The sequence below is a fragment of the Hemitrygon akajei genome, chromosome 17 (genome assembly GCF_048418815.1).
Source record: "Hemitrygon akajei chromosome 17, sHemAka1.3, whole genome shotgun sequence".
Classification (NCBI taxonomy): Eukaryota; Metazoa; Chordata; class Chondrichthyes; order Myliobatiformes; family Dasyatidae; genus Hemitrygon; species Hemitrygon akajei.
In genome coordinates, this window is record NC_133140.1 from 65,136,131 (window position 1) to 65,153,223 (window position 17,093).

A 17,093-nucleotide genomic window follows, 5' to 3' on the forward strand; every position below is an offset into this window, starting at 1 on the left:
TTTAGAGAGTGTGCATTATGATCAGAGATTAACTGAGCTAGGACTTCACTCTCTGGAGAGAAGGAGGATGAGAGGAGACATGATAGAGGTATACAAGATATTAAGAGGAATAACAGTGGACAGCCAGCGCCTCTTCCCCAGGGCATCACTGCTCAATCCATGAGGACATGGCTTTAAGGTAAGGGGTGGGAAGTTCAAGGGGGATATTAGAGGAGGGTTTTCTACTCAGAGAGTGGTTGGTGTGTGGAATGCACTGCCTGAGTCAGTGGTGGAGGCAGATACACTAGTGAAACTTAGAAGACTACTAGACAGGTATATGGAGGAATTTAAGGTGGAGGGGTTATATGGGAAGCAGTGTTTAAGGGTCGGCATAGCATTGTGGGCCGAAGGGCCTGTACTGTGCTGTATTGTTCTATGTTCTAACCCCTGGCCTGGTTATGTTACCCATACCTACTTATCACATGTGCTGAAGCCCTGGGAACAGACCATTTTCAATTCAGTTTTGTTCATCATTGTGGCATATGTCTTCATTCCAATTCACATTGTCTTGGCACTGGAGTTATATATGAACTCCACCAATATTTTCCTCATCTTGCTGCTTCTTAGCCCGGTCTCCATGGGTTGTAGGTGTCTTTTCTTTCTCTGCAAGGGTACCTCTCATCTTTCAGGACATACTTAACCCTGGTACCAGGAAGGCCGCATCCCATCACAAACTCACTGAATTTGTTTGCCCTTTTCGCGTGCGTGCCTTCACAATGCCTACGTGAGATCTGTTACTAGATCAATCTGAACCTTCTTATCTCCTCATCCGTCTTTGGGCGGGGTTTTGCCTTCGGTGTTTTTCCAGTCCAGTGAGTTGGTGAATGCGTCTGTAGGGAGCTCGGAGTGGTAGGCGGTAACAAGAGACTGCGGAGTGGGAGGTTGTTTCTGAGGGTGGCGCTTAGAATGGGGAGCGCGGCACCTCTTCCTGCTAAGTGTCTGCGAAGAGAGGAGTGATCAGCATTGGAGGGGGTGAGGAAGGAAAGGAAGCAGGGAGCAAAGGAATAAGAGGCAACGAGAGAAGCGGGGAGAGAGGTGAAGGAAAGGAGGGTGCGAGAGAACGAGAGAGGGAAAGAGGGATAGAAAAAAGTGAGAGGAAGGAGGAGGAGTGGGAGGGAGCGAAGAAAAGGTGAGGGTAGAAGAGAGAGGGGAGGAAAGAAAGGGAGCAAAGGAGCTGTCAAGCACTAGAATCAGCTGGCCAACATGCTCTTCCCACTGCTCTACACTCTGGTCACTGCAGCTTTCGGCGGCGCGGTGCTTCGGTTACTGCTGAAGCAGGAGCTGAAGTTTGGGCGAGGAACTGCTCTGGGTCTCCTGCTCCTCCTCCTTTTCGAGACCCTGTGTTACAGGGTGACGCCTGGCTATCTCGGTTTCTGTCTCTTCTCCCTGGCTTGTCTGCTCGCCTACTGGAAACTACCCACGCCCGGGTTGCTACCTGTCCAGGAGAAGGCCGTTCTCATCACGGGTAAGTGAGGCGGGCTGTTCCCTTTCAAGCCGTCGACACTCTGTGTCTTCGCTTTCAGTCAGCGAGACTGAACGATGAGCGCAACTCCAAAACCTGAGCGTTTCACCTTGGGAGGTCAAGCGTAAGAGGAAAGTATACATTAAATGGCAAGACCCTTTAGAGCATTAAAATACAGAGGAATCTTGGGGTGCAAATTAATCGTTCCCTGAAAGTGGCAACACGTGGTAAAGAAGGTGTGTGGCATAATTTATGTTCATCACTCGGGATGTTAAGTATAAAAGTTGTGTAAAACTTTAGTTTGGAGTATTCTGTGCAGTTCTGGTTGCCACATTGCAGGAAGGATGTGGTGTAGAAGACATCAGGATTTGAGACTATTAGTTATAAGGAGAAGACTGACCAAGTTCAATTTTTTTTCTCTGGAGTGTCAGAGGCTGAGTGGTAACACATATATATAAATAATTATAAGCGGCATAGATATAGCTGCACAATTAAAAGTCTTTCTTCCAGGGTGCAACTGTCAAATACAAGGGCTTATCTATAAGGTGAGAGGGGGAAAGTTTAAAGGAGATTTACGAGGCAAGTTTATTTACACAGGCAGAGGGAGGTGCTGGAATACATTGATATTGACTGGAAGCAGACACCGTAACAACATTAAAGAGACGTTCAGAGAAACACACAAACAGGCAGAGAATGGAGGGATATTGACCATATGCAGGCGGGAGGGATTAGTTAAAATTGGCATGTTCATCACAAGCATTCATATGCTGAGGGATTTATTCCTGTGCTGGATTGTTTTATGTTAATAACACAGACTCTAAGCCTGCATTTAACTCTACTGAGTGTGGAATTAGCTACTGGATTGCTCTTGTTCATTAGTATAGGAAGAAAGTCAAGTCTTCTACTTGTCTCTTTTCAAAGTGCATTTGGTTCCCTGTCAAGCCTTTAGAATAACAATGATTTTTAAAAAAATGAGCAAGTGCAGTGGGGTTGGGGTTGTGGGGGGAGGTGTTGCTCAGACATCATCCTTAGAGAGAAATGGATGGTCACCATTTCAGATCAAGACTCTTCATCTGCACTGACTAGCCTCACTATTTTGGAATGATCTTGTAACTTAAGTTATTGGGTGGATTGTTGGAGTTAAAAATTCAAGAATGTAGAAAAACAGTTGATCTGTCTCAAAACTGATAACATGACAAAGTTTTGTTGTTGACAAGCTGCCTCCTTCATATCAGTTTGTATATTTTGAGAAAGATTATTATTAAAATGCTGTTTTTGAGATATTTTAGGAATGAATTAAGGAATCTCACAGAATGCATAATAATTGATATTGTGGCAATAATTTTGCCAAAACCATGATTACCAACAATTTCTACTGTCTAGAAGATAGAAGTTCTCATTCTCCATGGACCTAGATATTATTGCTGCATACTATCTACGTCTATGGAGAAATAATATCTACACAATTTTAACTAAGAATATCTAGTCCAGTAATTTAAATATAGGATATTTGATTATGAAAGAACACAACAATTTATTTGATCACATTTTGAAACTATTTACACACACACACACACACACACACACACACACACACACACACACACACACACACACACACACACAGTGTGTGTGAGATATATAGATATATATATATTCCTTGTTGAGTACTTTGTTGGTAGTCTCAATGCTAATAGCTAAATGCTAAAGCAAATAGCTTTACTATTTCTTTTGTAAACTTTCCTTGTACTGTGATGTGGCTTGCTTGGCAGATTTGAGCATTTTGCCAGAAGTCTCAACCTCACAGCAGTCTGTGTCAATGAATTTGTTAATTTTGCAAGACATCAGATTCACAAGCGTTTTGTGAGACAGCTGACAATGAAAGAGGGAGAGGGGTCGACTGTAAAAAGAAAGCTGATAGGTCTACTTAGCACAAAGAGAGACCAATCTGGATTTATCTCTCTCTCTCTCTCTCTCTCCCTCTCCCTCTCCCTCTCCCTCTCCCTCTCCCTCTCCCTCTCCCTCTCCCTCTCCCTCTCCCTCTCCCTCTCCCTCTCTCTTATATATATTTATATAAAATTCCGGCATTTTGTATATTATTTGAGGCGTCAGGGAGCCGCTATCAAAATGCCGGAAACTTCTGGGAGAGGTGGGATGTCTGAAATACCTTAATACTTTTGACAAGGTTAAAGGCACTACGTGAATTTCAACTGCTAATCCACTGGTGAGGAACACCCGTTCAATCTAGTGTTAAGAAAATTTCTGTCTAAACCAGTGAACCAGAAAAGAAGCATGCAAAGACCTGTACTGCCCGGGTAGATTCAGTGGGCCAACTTTGGCTTTGCGACTCCCCAGTTTTAAACTGACTGTGAATCAGTTCAGTCTTGAAAAACATCCTGTTTCACTTTGTTTACCTCTGCCAAAGTGTAGTAAAGGTTGTGACGAACTGCCTAATTCCATAGTTTTCAAATTCATTGGGTTCCTAAAATCTTGAAACTATTATGACACCATCTGAAATATATGAATCTTAGCATTATCTGGTTGGGCAAGGTAATAGGTTGGGTATTCCATTACTGATTTATTGAGTATACCCATAAGGTAATGCAACTCAGGGTTGTGTACGGTGACATATATGTACTTTAAAAATAAATGTAGTTTGAACTTTGAGGAGTGAGGAAGGAGGGAAACATGGTTGGATTACCAGAGAAGTATGGTGAAATGTGAAAAGAGCTGTTGGCTGTTGCCATCGTTAGAGTTTGTGTAGAATCTATTCCTCAGTAGTTGGTGACCAAAGCAAGTGTACTAATGAGACTACTTAATTTAATATTCTTTTCATGTTATCTGATTTTCAGTGGACTTTTGCCAACTGTCATGATAAATTACTGATAGAGTTGTGTGCATAGAACTGAGCTGAACAACTAAACACAATAAGCTAACAAACAGGTTCAGTGTTGAATTTTTTTTCAACTATTTGATTTGGACAGCATCATACTTTAAAGCAAACTGACACCCTCGGAACACCTCAGAGAATTTCCGATAAACTGAAATCCAAAGGGCAAACGAGAGACAATCAGCAGATACTGGGAATCCAAGCAACACGCACAAAATGCTGGAGAACCTGAGCAGGTCAGGAGGACCCTCAGCCCGAAATGTCGACTGTACTTTTTTTCCATCGATGCTGCCTGGCCTGCTGATTTCCTCCAGCCTTTTGTGCGCATTGCTTGAAATCGAAAGGAAATGGATCTGATTTCCACTTTGAGGAAATCAGAACTATTGGGGCAGTGGAAGTGTTTTAGACTGGTGTAGTGATGATGGATGTCTGAAAGCCTGTTTATTTCAGTGGTCACAGCACTTTGACGGGAGTAAGTAGGGGATCACATTGTCATGCCAGACTGTTTGCATCATGATTACAATTTGAACGGCCACGCTCGGCTCATCGGACACTAGGACCTCAGGCTGCTGATAGGCACTGGACTCTTGGACAGGAAAGGGCCAGAAAACCTTTCTGTAGCTGTGATTCTCTTGGCTTCACAGATAGACTGCAGGATATTTATTGAACTGAATTGACCTTATTACTTACATCCTTCATGTATATGAGGAGTAAAAATCTTCACATTACGTCTCCTTCTAAATGGGCAACGTGCAATTTCTAGTCATTTGTAATATGGTGCAACTCAAACTACCTGCGTCTCAATATCACCAAGACCAAGGAGATGGTGGTGGACTTTAGGAGATCTAGGCCTCATATGGAGCCAGTGATCATTAATGGAGAATGTGTGGAGCAGGTTAAGACCTACAAGTATCTGGGAGTACAGTTAGACGAGAAGCTAGACTGGACTGCCAACACAGATGCCTTGTGCAGGAAGGCACAGAGTCGACTGTACTTCCTAAGAAGGTTGGCGTCATTCAATGTCTGTAGTGAGATGCTGAAGATGTTCTATAGGTCAGTTGTGGAGAGCACCCTCTTCTTTGTGGTGGCGTGTTGGGGAGGAAGCATTAAGAAGAGGGACGCCTCACGTCTTAATAAGCTGGTAAGGAAGGCGGGCTCTGTCGTGGGCAAAGTACTGGAGAGTTTAACATCGGTAGCTGAGCGAAGGGCGCTGAGTAGGCTACGGTCAATTATGGATAACTCTGAACATCCTCTACATAGCACCATCCAGAGACAGAGAAGCAGTTTCAGCGACAGGTTACTATCGATGCAATGCTCCTCAACAGGATGAAGAGGTCAATACTCCCCAATGCCATTAGGCTTTACAATTCTACCGCCAGGACTTAAGAACTTTTTAAAAGCTATTATTAATGCTTTTTGAGATAGTGATTTAGATGCATATCATATTTTTTACTGAGTTAAGTATTGTATGTAATTAGTTTTGCTACAACAAGTGTATGGGACATTGGAAAAAAGTTGAATTTCCCCATGGGGATGAATAAAGTATCTATCTATCTATCTATCTATCTATCTATCTATCTATCTAAATAGTATGTACAACAGCACAGTCAATATAACACAGAAGTACAATTGTATCAGTGTGAATTAATCAGTCTGATGACCTGGTGGAAGAAACTGTCCCGGAGCCTGTTGGTCCTGGCTTTTATGCTGTAACACCGTTTCCCGGATGGTAGCAGCTGGAACAGTTTGTGGTTGGGATGACTTGAGACCCCAGTGATCCTTCGGACCCCTTTTACACACCTGTCTTTGTAAATGTCCTGAATAGTGGGAAATTCATATCTACAGATGCACTGGGCTGTCCGCAGAACTCTCTGCAGAGTCCTGCGATTGAGGAAAGTACAGTTCCCATACTAGGCAGTGATGCAGCCAGTCAAGATGCTCTCAATTGTGCCCCTGTAGAAAGTTCTTAGGATTTGGGGGCCCATACCAAACTTCCTCAACTGTCTGAGGTGGAAGAGGTGCTGTTGTGCTTTTTTCACCGCACAGCCGATATGTACAGACCACGTGAAATCCTTGGTGATGTGTATGCCGAAAAACTTAAAGTTGTTCATCCCCTTAACCCCAGATCCATTGCTGTCAAGAGGGGTTAGCTTGTCTCCATTCCTCCTGTAGTCCACAACCAGCTCCTTTGTGTTTGTGACATTGAGGAAGACGTTGTTTTCTTGACACCGCTGTGTCAAGGCAATGACTTCTTCTCTGTAGGCTGCCTCATTATTATTTGAGATTAGGTTAATCAATGTAATATTGTCAGCAAATTTAAGTAGCCGATTGGAGCTGTGGATGGTAACACAGTTATCGGTATATAGAGAGTAAAGGAGGGGGCTTAGGACACAGCCTTGACCTGTTTTGAGGGTCAGAGGGCCAGAGGTGAGGGAGCCCACTTTTACCACCTGCCGGCGATCTGACAGTAAGTCCAGGATCCAGCTGTACGAGGCAGGTTGAAAGCCAAGGTTTTTGAACTCCTTGGAGGGAATTAAAAGTATTAAATTCTGAACTGTAGTCCAAGAACAGCATTTTCACATAAGCATCCTTTTTCTACAGATGTGTAAGGATAGTATGTAGAACTGTGGCTACTGCATCATTTAGGATCCATATTGCCTCATTTTTATATCTCTTCTTTGCCCAATTTTCTCACCTGGCTTCCATGTGATTGATTTATCACCATCAGAAGTACCAGGACATGGAACTATTGCCAGGTACAGTATATCCTTCCAATATCTTGGTTCTGTACATGAAGATCCTACTCACGTTGAGGGTGTCCTCCCCATTTTGTCCTTCTCCATTCACACTGTGCAGTTGTATGAAAAAGTTGTAATTATTCAAAGCAGTAGCACATTGCATGGTGGTGTAAGATTTAAGAAAGTGAAAAGGAAGACAGCGCAATTCCTTAGGATATCCAGAAGCCAGACTCTCAATAATACCCGATACAAATAACATCCATTGATTTTTCTTCCGCCTGCCTCCCACCTTTGGCTGCTGTTACTACACGTGACGGGATATCAGCTTGCTGCAGTGTGGAAAGACAAGACATTTCTTGTTCCCACTTCCTTCAAGGACAAAAGCCAAGGTGCCATTCAAAGTGAGTAGGATCTTCATGTACAGAACCAAGATATTGGAAGGATATACTGTACCTGGCAATAGTTCCATGTCCTAGTACTTCTGATGGTGATAAATCAATCACATGGAAGCCAGGTGAGAATTTAAAAATATGTACGTACTGCAGTTCATTCTCCCTTTAAGAAGTGGTAGGTCTTTTAACTATTAAATGGGCTTGTTAAAATGACTCTCTCCTTGTTTTGGACAGGTTGAGAAACAGAATCAAATTTATCATTAATGACTTGGGTGTCATGAAATGTGTTCAGTTACAGCAGCAGTACAGTTCAATGAATTACAAAAAATAAATAACTTATGCAAGAAAGAGGATTAATAGTTCCATGGCTTGTTCAGAAATCTGATGGTGAATGGGTGGATGGGGAGAAGCTGTTACTGAATCATTCTGAAATGTAAGACTTGTGTCATGTGTGAAGTCGAGACAGGTAAAAGTTCCTTTGGCTTACATGATTGTGTTTGCTCTTAGACCGTGCTGCTTGATTTTTCCTTGTCTTTGACTCTCAGCTTGATTGTGTATCTAAACCTGAAGCGCAAAGTTCCTCTGTTCTGCGGCAATTGAATTGTCAGCAACTTCTCACAATTGGACTAACCTTTACTTTTGTGAACATTAGTGGAAATGTCTTAATTAAATATGCAAACAAAGAGGCTAAAATATCATTATTCTGTGCTATTTTCGCAGACCCACCTCCCTAGAGGCAGATTTCCAAATGTTCCAAATGTGAAGAAGGGTGTTTTGCCTTCTTTTGAATAAATCTGTAATGAAGGGCATTTTACAGTTGGAGTTCTTTTCAATCCTTTGCCTTCTTTTTAGGATATCCCTTGGTTCTGGCGATGACAACCATTGCAGTTTTCTAAGTTCAGAGGTGACTAATGAGGCCAATGTGAAGTCCATAGGCTTTGGCACTACTTGCTTTGTGCTCCTGACAAAGGGACTGGAGTTTCTCAATGCCATTCCCAATGCTGTTTATTCTTGGGCCATGAATTTTCCTGAGTTGAGGGTGGCTGTGGAGTGGTGATTATCACAACTTACCAGTCTGATTTGTTCTAATATCCCCCTTATTGTGACTGATTAAAATTGAGTCACGCGGGAGCTGTAACTGGGAAATATAAGTCTTTATTTACAAAGCAAACGTCCAGGAGGGAGCGGCACAAAGATAACATTAAAAGATAAGCTGGAGTTTCAATTGCTATGTAACACACTCAAAATGCTAGAGGCAGCATCTATGGAAAAGAGTAACCAGTCTACATTTCAGGCCGAGACACTTCATCAATTGTTATAATCTCCTACTTAATTTACCATTTGAAATATAGTGAGGTAAATTTATAGAATTACATATTTACAATGGTCACACATCCCAACTATCAGAACCTCTTTGAATATTCAACATTGGTTCCAAAAGCCAAACACTTAAACTATACTCCTTTTGTGACTCTCTTGAAGGAGACCTCTTGGACTATGCAATTACTGGTTAAGTGACAAACAGATTATCTTCTAAACTGTGCAGTAAGTGGCAGGAAAACACCTTTAGCAATGTGCCAATACTAGGAATATTCATCGATTGTCTTTCCTTATGTAGTTTCAATGGGACAGAATCAGAATGATTGTTTTTTTCTAGCCAAAAGGTATCAGCTGGAAGTTAAACATCGTGTTCAGGTTTTATTTCCTGAAGAAGAGTTCTCATTTTAGTTAACCCATAGTTGGCTGTCCAACGCTGTTCACTCTCCAAGTAATGATTCCTAACAGAACCTGGCAATCTCTTGTGAAACCCTTCACGTAAACTAGAATTGTCCTTAATCCTTCCAAAAAAGTTGCACCTGGAACATAGATTAAGTGTACTTTCAATAAAGAGGAGAGATGCCTGAGTTAGCAATTTAAGTGTATAACTTTTAAGTACACGTGACTGTTACATAGAACAGGTCTTTCCCAGTTTACAAATGTCTGATTTATGTGCATCTGAACAACCATTATGGAGACCAGCAGGTGGATGTGCTGGCTGCTACAGACTGCAGGTATCTTCTACTACCTGGGAACTAGGTTCGTGGCCTCATCTGCAACTTGCAAACTGTCCAGGTTATTAACTGTTCTCAGGAACAGAACCCTGCTGCAAGCTTGAGAAGACCAGTATTGTAATTTCTTAAAAATATTAATATTTTTAAGTAGTATTCCATCTGGGTAGTCTCTAATCTGATGAAATGAATATTGGTTTCTCCTTCTGGTTGAAAAATTCTTCCCCTCCCCCTCCTGCTATTTCCTACTCTGGTCTCTTCTCGGCTGCCTATCACCTGCCCCTGGTGCCCCTCCTCTTTCCCTTTCTCTGATGGTCCACTCTCCACTCCTATCAGATTCCTTCCCCTTGAGCTCTTTATCTTTCCCACCCACCTGAATTCACCTATCAGCTTCTGGCTATCTGTCCACACCTCTCACCTTTTTATTCAGATGCCTTGCCCCTTCCTTTTCGTGGCCTGAAACCACGTCAAAAATTTGTTCATTTCCATGGAACTCTCATTGGAACTCTTTTGCATTTTGCCAGTCTCCTCATATCTAGAACGTGCTGAGTACACATGACTTTCTTCCAATATGTACCTTCCCTGAAGACCTCTCATCAGAGCCTGAATTGCAGGAAGCTTCCATTTTAAAAAATACTTAAGATTTACAGCATTTGCAGTTTTTAAAAAATTTGGAGTTGACTTTAAAGGAAAGAGCTAAAGTAATGTTTGTTGGAATAGATGGAACACTCTTGGTGATAAACCTCACTGCTAAATTCAGAGGATGTAAATGTAAAAAGTTGAACTTGGACCTGGAAAAAGTGGTCTCTATCCTGTAATCCATTAAAATTCTGTCTGTACATTTGACATGAGGAGTTCCTTCCTAAAAATACACTGGGTGTTTTGTTTTTGTTCTGAACACAACCTCAGATGCCATAAGTGCTTTTGGTTGATCATGTTATAGAGATCTTTCCTGATACATTTCCATTCAAATTAAAATTTTGTATCATGTGTCATTTCAGAAAGGATGTAGTCTGCAATACGAGGGGTGATTGATAAGTTCGTGGCCTATGGTAGAAGAGTCAATTTTAGAAAACCTAGCACTTTTATTTTTTCACCCTCCTCTAGTGCTGACCACCATGACCTCCTTGGATGATAAGCCCTTGAGACCAAGGTAGCGGATGACTGTACAGAGGCCAATGTTGTCCATTTTCTCAGACAGTGCTTACCTGCAATTTTTAATTATCTGAAACAGAAATACCACAAAAGTTATTAACTTCAAACTTTCTGCATAATCACTCAGAGTTGAACTGCATGTACATGTATCAAGAGTTGTATAACCCATCTCCTTCTACCTTAGGCCACGAACTTATCAATCACCCATGCTGTGGACCACTTACTGGAGGTCCAAGATGCCGACTTCTACAAAGAAGGGACCCATATGATCCATGACTGCTGAACTAAGTGTTTAAATGTAGGAGGGGACTATGTTGAAAAATAAATGTGCCAAGGTTTTCGAAAATTGACTCCTTCTACCTTAGGCCACGAACTTATCAATCACCTCTCGTACATAGGATCTGCTTCCTGCAGAAGTTACACTATCTTTTGTTTCTATCATAAAACAGGATGTGATTCTGGATTCGGTCATGCACTGGCAAAATACCTGGATGAACTAGGCTTCATTGTATTTGCTGGTGTTCTCTTCCTTGATGGGCCTGGAGCTCAGGACTTGAAGAAGTGTGGGTCAGACAGGCTCACAGTGCTGCAGATGGATGTCACAAATTCGCAGCAGATATCGGAAGTCTTTGAGTTTGTAAAAGCTCAGCTGAAGGACAAAGGTTGGTGCTAAGTACATTATATCAGTCATTTAGTTTTGCTTTAGTTGCACTGAAGTGTCAGTGTGTGGATGGAGTTAAACATTCCCTTACACTTCCATATTTGTAAAGCAAACTTTGCTTTAGCTTCTGATTTCCTTTGTTTTGAGAAAAGTCTGAAAATTAGCTTGGAGAGGAATATGTGAAAACACAAAGTGTGGTATGCTAAACTGGATGTGACTGGATCGTAAGTATGGATTTCTTTCAAGAAGTGAAATCTTGACCGTCCTATATAAATTGTGTAATAATACTCATTGACAGAAACATGAGAATATGTAAATATTAACCAGGCTATCAAATACTGTACTTAAGTCTAATCTTAGAGAGAGTATGCAGCACATAAATGCCTATCGACACTAATCCCATTTTCCTGCATTTGACCCGTGACCCTCTACTCCTTCTTTATCCACGTACCTGTCCAAATGTTTTTCAAGCACTAGGATTGTGCCTGCCTAAAACAAGCTCTCTGGCAACTTGTTCCATATAACTATCTCTGTGTGAAAATATTCCCTCTCAGGTTACCTGTAAATATTGAGACACAAGAGAGCGGGAAATCTGAAGCAACATGTTGAAGGAACTCAGTGGGTCAGGTAGCATCTACAGAGGGAAGTAGACAGTTGACACATTTGGGTTGAAACCCATCATCAAAGACGCACCTATAACTATGTCTCCTCTCTATGTCCTATATTTTGAAACAATTCTACCCTTAGAAAGTGATTGTGATGTCTGCTTTTTCTATGCCCCTTATAATTTTATAAGCCTCTAAAAGGTTTCCCTCAGCCTCCTTAACTCGAGTGAAAAATGTCCCATCTTAAGCAACCTCTCTTTATAAGTAAAGTCTTCTATTCCAGGCAACGTTCTGGTGAACCTGTGATGGAACCAGGGGCAGGGGGCCTTTCTCTTCTGCCAAGCTCAGCTTTCTAAACATAGCAGCTAACTCTTCTAAAGATTAAAGTGTTGCTTTTAAGTAGGTTAAACTTCCAACTAATATTCTTTGATTAGCTCCTTGTCATAAATGGGAGCCAGTCTTCAGTTCTTAATGTAAACCGCAAGCAATAATCAGTCTGAAGTTAAAAGGATAGCTTTCCAAACAAACAGCACCATCTATAGAGCACATCTTGCTGGCCCAGAGCATGAGACTAAATGTAAGACAATGGGCTACAGTAATTGGCTTAAATCAAACCAGTGATTGGCATTCACTGGCTAAATTGTAAGCTTGCAGACCAGATTGATATCATTACTGAACACAATAAATAGCTGATCTATTAATAGTTGGAAGGTTTAAGTGCTTAAAGAATTAATTTCACAGCTTTGATTATGGTTATCTGAGTATCTTTGTCTCCAGAAGCCTTTAGACCATCTATGTGAAAAAGGTATCTAAAAAAATGTCAAATGTGTGTGAAGTCACCCAAGTGGGGAGAAAAAAATAGTACAAATGTAAGAGAGGGTCAGGCTTATTAGGAATGGCCAGGAACATCAAGAAGAATGATAGAAGGACGGGGAACTAGAATCCATTCGTCTGTACTTGACTTCTGCGATGGATGATTCATTCATCAGCAACTCACTGGTATGTCTTTTAAGCTTATAGGAATTGTATCTGTATTTTGGAAACCCTTTGTGCTTTAGAAATTGTTTGTAATTTGAAATTTTTTTATAAGATAAGCATCCTCTGTGAGTTTTTAATGTGTTTTAACAATTTTATATAAATTTAAACATGTATCACTAAAAATAAATGAACTGTGTTTAAATTACTTTGTTATCTGCAAATATTTCCTTCTTGGTAGGGAGGGGTCTCACTGCTCAAATCATGGCAGCTAAATTCACTGTGGAGGATAAACAGGGAAGTGAACTAGTCTTTGAAGACAAAGTGGTAACAGCTCCTTTTCGTTAGAGTACCCATAACTATATCATATGGGGTTTAATAACTTTGTATGAGTTTAGAAGTTTTCAGTCAGCAAACTCAATATCATCACACATCTCTTCTGCACTCGTTGTAGAATGATCTCATCTTTCTGCAACGTGATGACCTAAAAACTATAGTCTAACCAGTACAGCACACACAAAATGCTGGAGGAACTCAGCAGTTCAGGCAGCATCTTTGAAACTGAATAATTGAATTCAAATGAACTGAATAAATTTAGGAGCTACAGGCAGTTAGGCACCCCGAGGCTGCAGAATTTAGTTAAGTGTGTGACGGTTAGGGAAGTGAGGGAAAGAGCTCAGATAGTAGAGAGCACCCCTGTGGCCATCCCCCTCAGTAATCATTATCTCATTTTGGATGCGGTTGAAAGGGATGACCTGACAGAGGACGACCATGGAGATTGGGCCCCTGGCACTGAGCCTGGTTCCATGGTGCAGAGGGAAGATGAGGAATGCGGCAGTCATAGGGGATTCCAGGTGTGTTGCCTCCCAGCTGCCAGGGTACGGGATGTCTCGGATCAGGTGCCGAGTATTCTGAAGGGAGAAGGTGAACAGCCGGAAGTCTTGGTACATGTTGATACCAATGATGTAGGTAGAAAAAGGGAGGAGATCCTGAAGAGAGAATTCAGGGAGTTCGGTAGGAAGCTGAAAGGCAGGACTTCTAGGGTAGAGGTCTCAGGATTGCTGCCTGTGCCACATGCTAATGAGTGCAAGAATAGCATGATCAAGCATATTAATGTGTGGCTGAGAGACTGGATGTAGGGGGCAGAGATGCTACAGGCTTCATGGCCGGTTGGTGGTGTGGCGGCATCAGCACTGGACTTAAAGGCAGATTGTCCTGAGTTCAAACCCAGCTGATTCCCAACCTGGGCAGCAGCAGTACCTGTACAGAAGAAAGGCCTGGCAATCATCTTTCATCAGGTCATGAGTTGGACTCAACTTAATGACTGAACAACAATTAGGCGTCATAAGTGGAATCAAAAAGCAGGGGAATCCATCTGAAATGACGAAGTTGGCTGAGCATTCTCAGTTAAGTAATGGGCTTAATGATGCACTAAGAGATAATTTAGATTGTGGAATCTTGGAAGAATGCAGCTCCCAATTTGCATTTAAAAGAGCAGTTGAAATAGCCGTATCAATGGAAACAGCAGACAGAGACACAACTGAGTTGTAGTCAGGAATCAAAGTGAGCATAAACAAAATTGCAACATCTAAACAGAGATAGGACTGGCTGAACAAATTGTGTGACCGTGGTGGCAGGGGCTGTCATATGCCTGTCCAATGCAGTTTTGAAGCTGAAACTGGCAGAAAATGCAACAAAGTAGGACACATACAAAGAGCTGTTAGGCAGACAAAAATAAATAGTCTGCACAGGGAAGATGAAATGATTTAAAAAGTCAAGCTGCATTTTCAAAAAGCTCTAATCTACATGCTGTTAATGAAAAATCTGATGAGAGTGACACAGAACTGAGTAACCTTGCGATTTACAATGTGAAACTAACAATAGACAAGCAATATGTCTTGTAACAGAATAAATGGTCAATTAATTAAAACAGAATTGGATGCTGGCTTGGCTGTTTCAGTCATTCCACATAATGAGTTTGAATATTTAGATACCGAACTGCTGCCTGCAGATATCCAACTAAGAACTTACACTGAAGAAAAGATAACTCTTGTGGTAATGGCATTTGGAGCTGCGAAATGCTACAACCAACAAGCCACATTGGGCTGTACATGGGTAAAAACAGGAGGACCAGCATTGTGGGTGCGTGCTGGGACAACCACAACTTGATGGGAAATCCATCCACCATTTGCATGCCTCGCCCCCTGCAATAGAGTCAACTGAAAGCAAATTAAGAACCACACTGGATGTCGCCGCAGCGGTGTTCAAGGATGGCATTGGAAAACTCAAACACATTAAGGGTAAAATAGTGTTAAATGAAAATACCACACTCAAATTTTACAAAGCCTGTCTGGTGCCTTATATCATCCGTGATAAAGTAGCTAGTGAGTTAGATCATATGGAAGCTGAAGGAATTCTTCCAGTGTTGGGTGGAGCCTATGGCAATGCCAGTGGTCTCAGTAGCCAAGATGAATGTGTTTGTCAAGATTTGTGGTGATTTTAAGATCACCATCCATCCAGTAATGAAAGTAGATCAACACCCTCTACCCAGGATAGAGGATATCTTTATAGACCTTTCTGGAGGAGGACACTTCAGCAAAGTGGACTTAGCTGAGGTCTACCTACAGATGGAGATGGAAGAAGAGCCCAAAGTGTTCCTCAGCATAAACACTCAGAAAGGCCATAATGGCTAAAATATTCTTATTTTTGGAGTCTCTGACAGAAAGCTATGAAAATTATCTCTAGTTTCTTAGTTTAGCAGTTGGGGCTTCATTGTGTCCATGTTTAAATGCTTTGATCTAAATGAGTTCTCAAAATGGAGGTTGCAGAGATTTCACGAAATGGCAGTCTCCATCCCTTCCAGAGCATGGCAAGAACAAAGACATTTAGTTTACCTTGAGTCATTCTACTTAGATGTTCTTTTTACATATTTTAATTCCTTCATGGCGAATAAATTGTTGAAGCTCTGTAATCTCAACATTTAGATAAAATGTTTTTGTATAAATTATCTTGACAAGATGGAAAACTTCACATCATCTTCCCACTTGTACTCACAAAACTCATCTATATCTCTCTGTAATCTCCAAATATCCTCTTCACATTTTGTTTCCTTGCCCTTCTTTGTGTTTCCGTAATTTCAGCAATCTCTACCTTCCAGACAAGGTTTGATTTCCTTTTAGATCATTCTTGTTTGCTACTGCATGCTCTCTGATCTACAGCTACATGCTATTTGGCACAGTGACCAAAATTATTGTGCAAATTAATGCATTATGTCGATATTAATTGCTAATCATAAACCACTATTTTTAAGGGAAAAAATCTGTCCAATTTACTCATTGAAATGTTATAAAAAGCACTGCATTTGAAATTGAAGAACACTGCCAATTTATAACCCTATCCTGAGAAATTTGCATATATTTATGTATTTAAATTGCTTCCTGTTTCAGTGACTTGTTCCTTAAAGCCAGTAACTACAGGTAACTGAGGAATGTACAACTTCCCAAACATTACATGATGTTCACATTTGCAAAGATATCATACTTAACTTAATAGGAGTCATTAGTTCATTCTCTATTAATCATTCAACACATTATGTTAATTCAGTTTCAGTAGAATAGTTCATTATGAGGTCCATAACTTTAGGCATCATTCTCCTGTTGTACATTAAATAGATTTACATTTTTAGTCAGAATCTGAATATAATTTAAAGCTTGTTGACCCTACTTAATCTTTATTTGTGTTTGAATTACTTAAGTACATTTGCATACCACTGAGATAGATTGTTCTGTCCTCAGCAAGGGCCTTACCTTTGTCCCCCTTCATCTGCACCTCAGTGAGTTCCACTCCGCCACAACGTCAAGTTCTTCTTCCGTCGCCTCCATCTCTGAACCCAATTCTTTGGCAAGGATTCTACACCCCACAGGAATAATTCCTTCTCCTGTCTTCATCCCTCTTCCTCTTCTTGGACACCCCACTCTGACTCTCTGCCTGCTCTGGATTTTTTCATTTCAAATTACCAACGAGAAATCAATTGTCTCAACTTCAGTACTGCTCCCTTCTTGTTGAACTTTACCCCTTCTGAACGCACTGCCCACTACTCTCTCCACACCAATCCCAACCTAACTATCA

The 17,093-nt window shown here is 41.2% G+C and overlaps 1 protein-coding gene across 1 annotated transcript in view; it reads left to right on the forward strand.

Moving 5' to 3' along the window:
• Positions 1 to 957: 957 nt before the first annotated feature.
• Positions 958 to 17,093, forward strand: part of hsd17b2 (hydroxysteroid (17-beta) dehydrogenase 2) — a 42,381-nt gene continuing 26,245 nt past the window's right edge. Inside the window, exons 1-2 of the mRNA XM_073070316.1 lie at positions 958 to 1,504; positions 11,174 to 11,386. Coding sequence (XP_072926417.1) covers positions 1,243 to 1,504; positions 11,174 to 11,386 — 475 coding nt within the window. The 5' untranslated portion in view covers positions 958 to 1,242. The remainder of the gene's footprint in view (positions 1,505 to 11,173; positions 11,387 to 17,093) is intronic.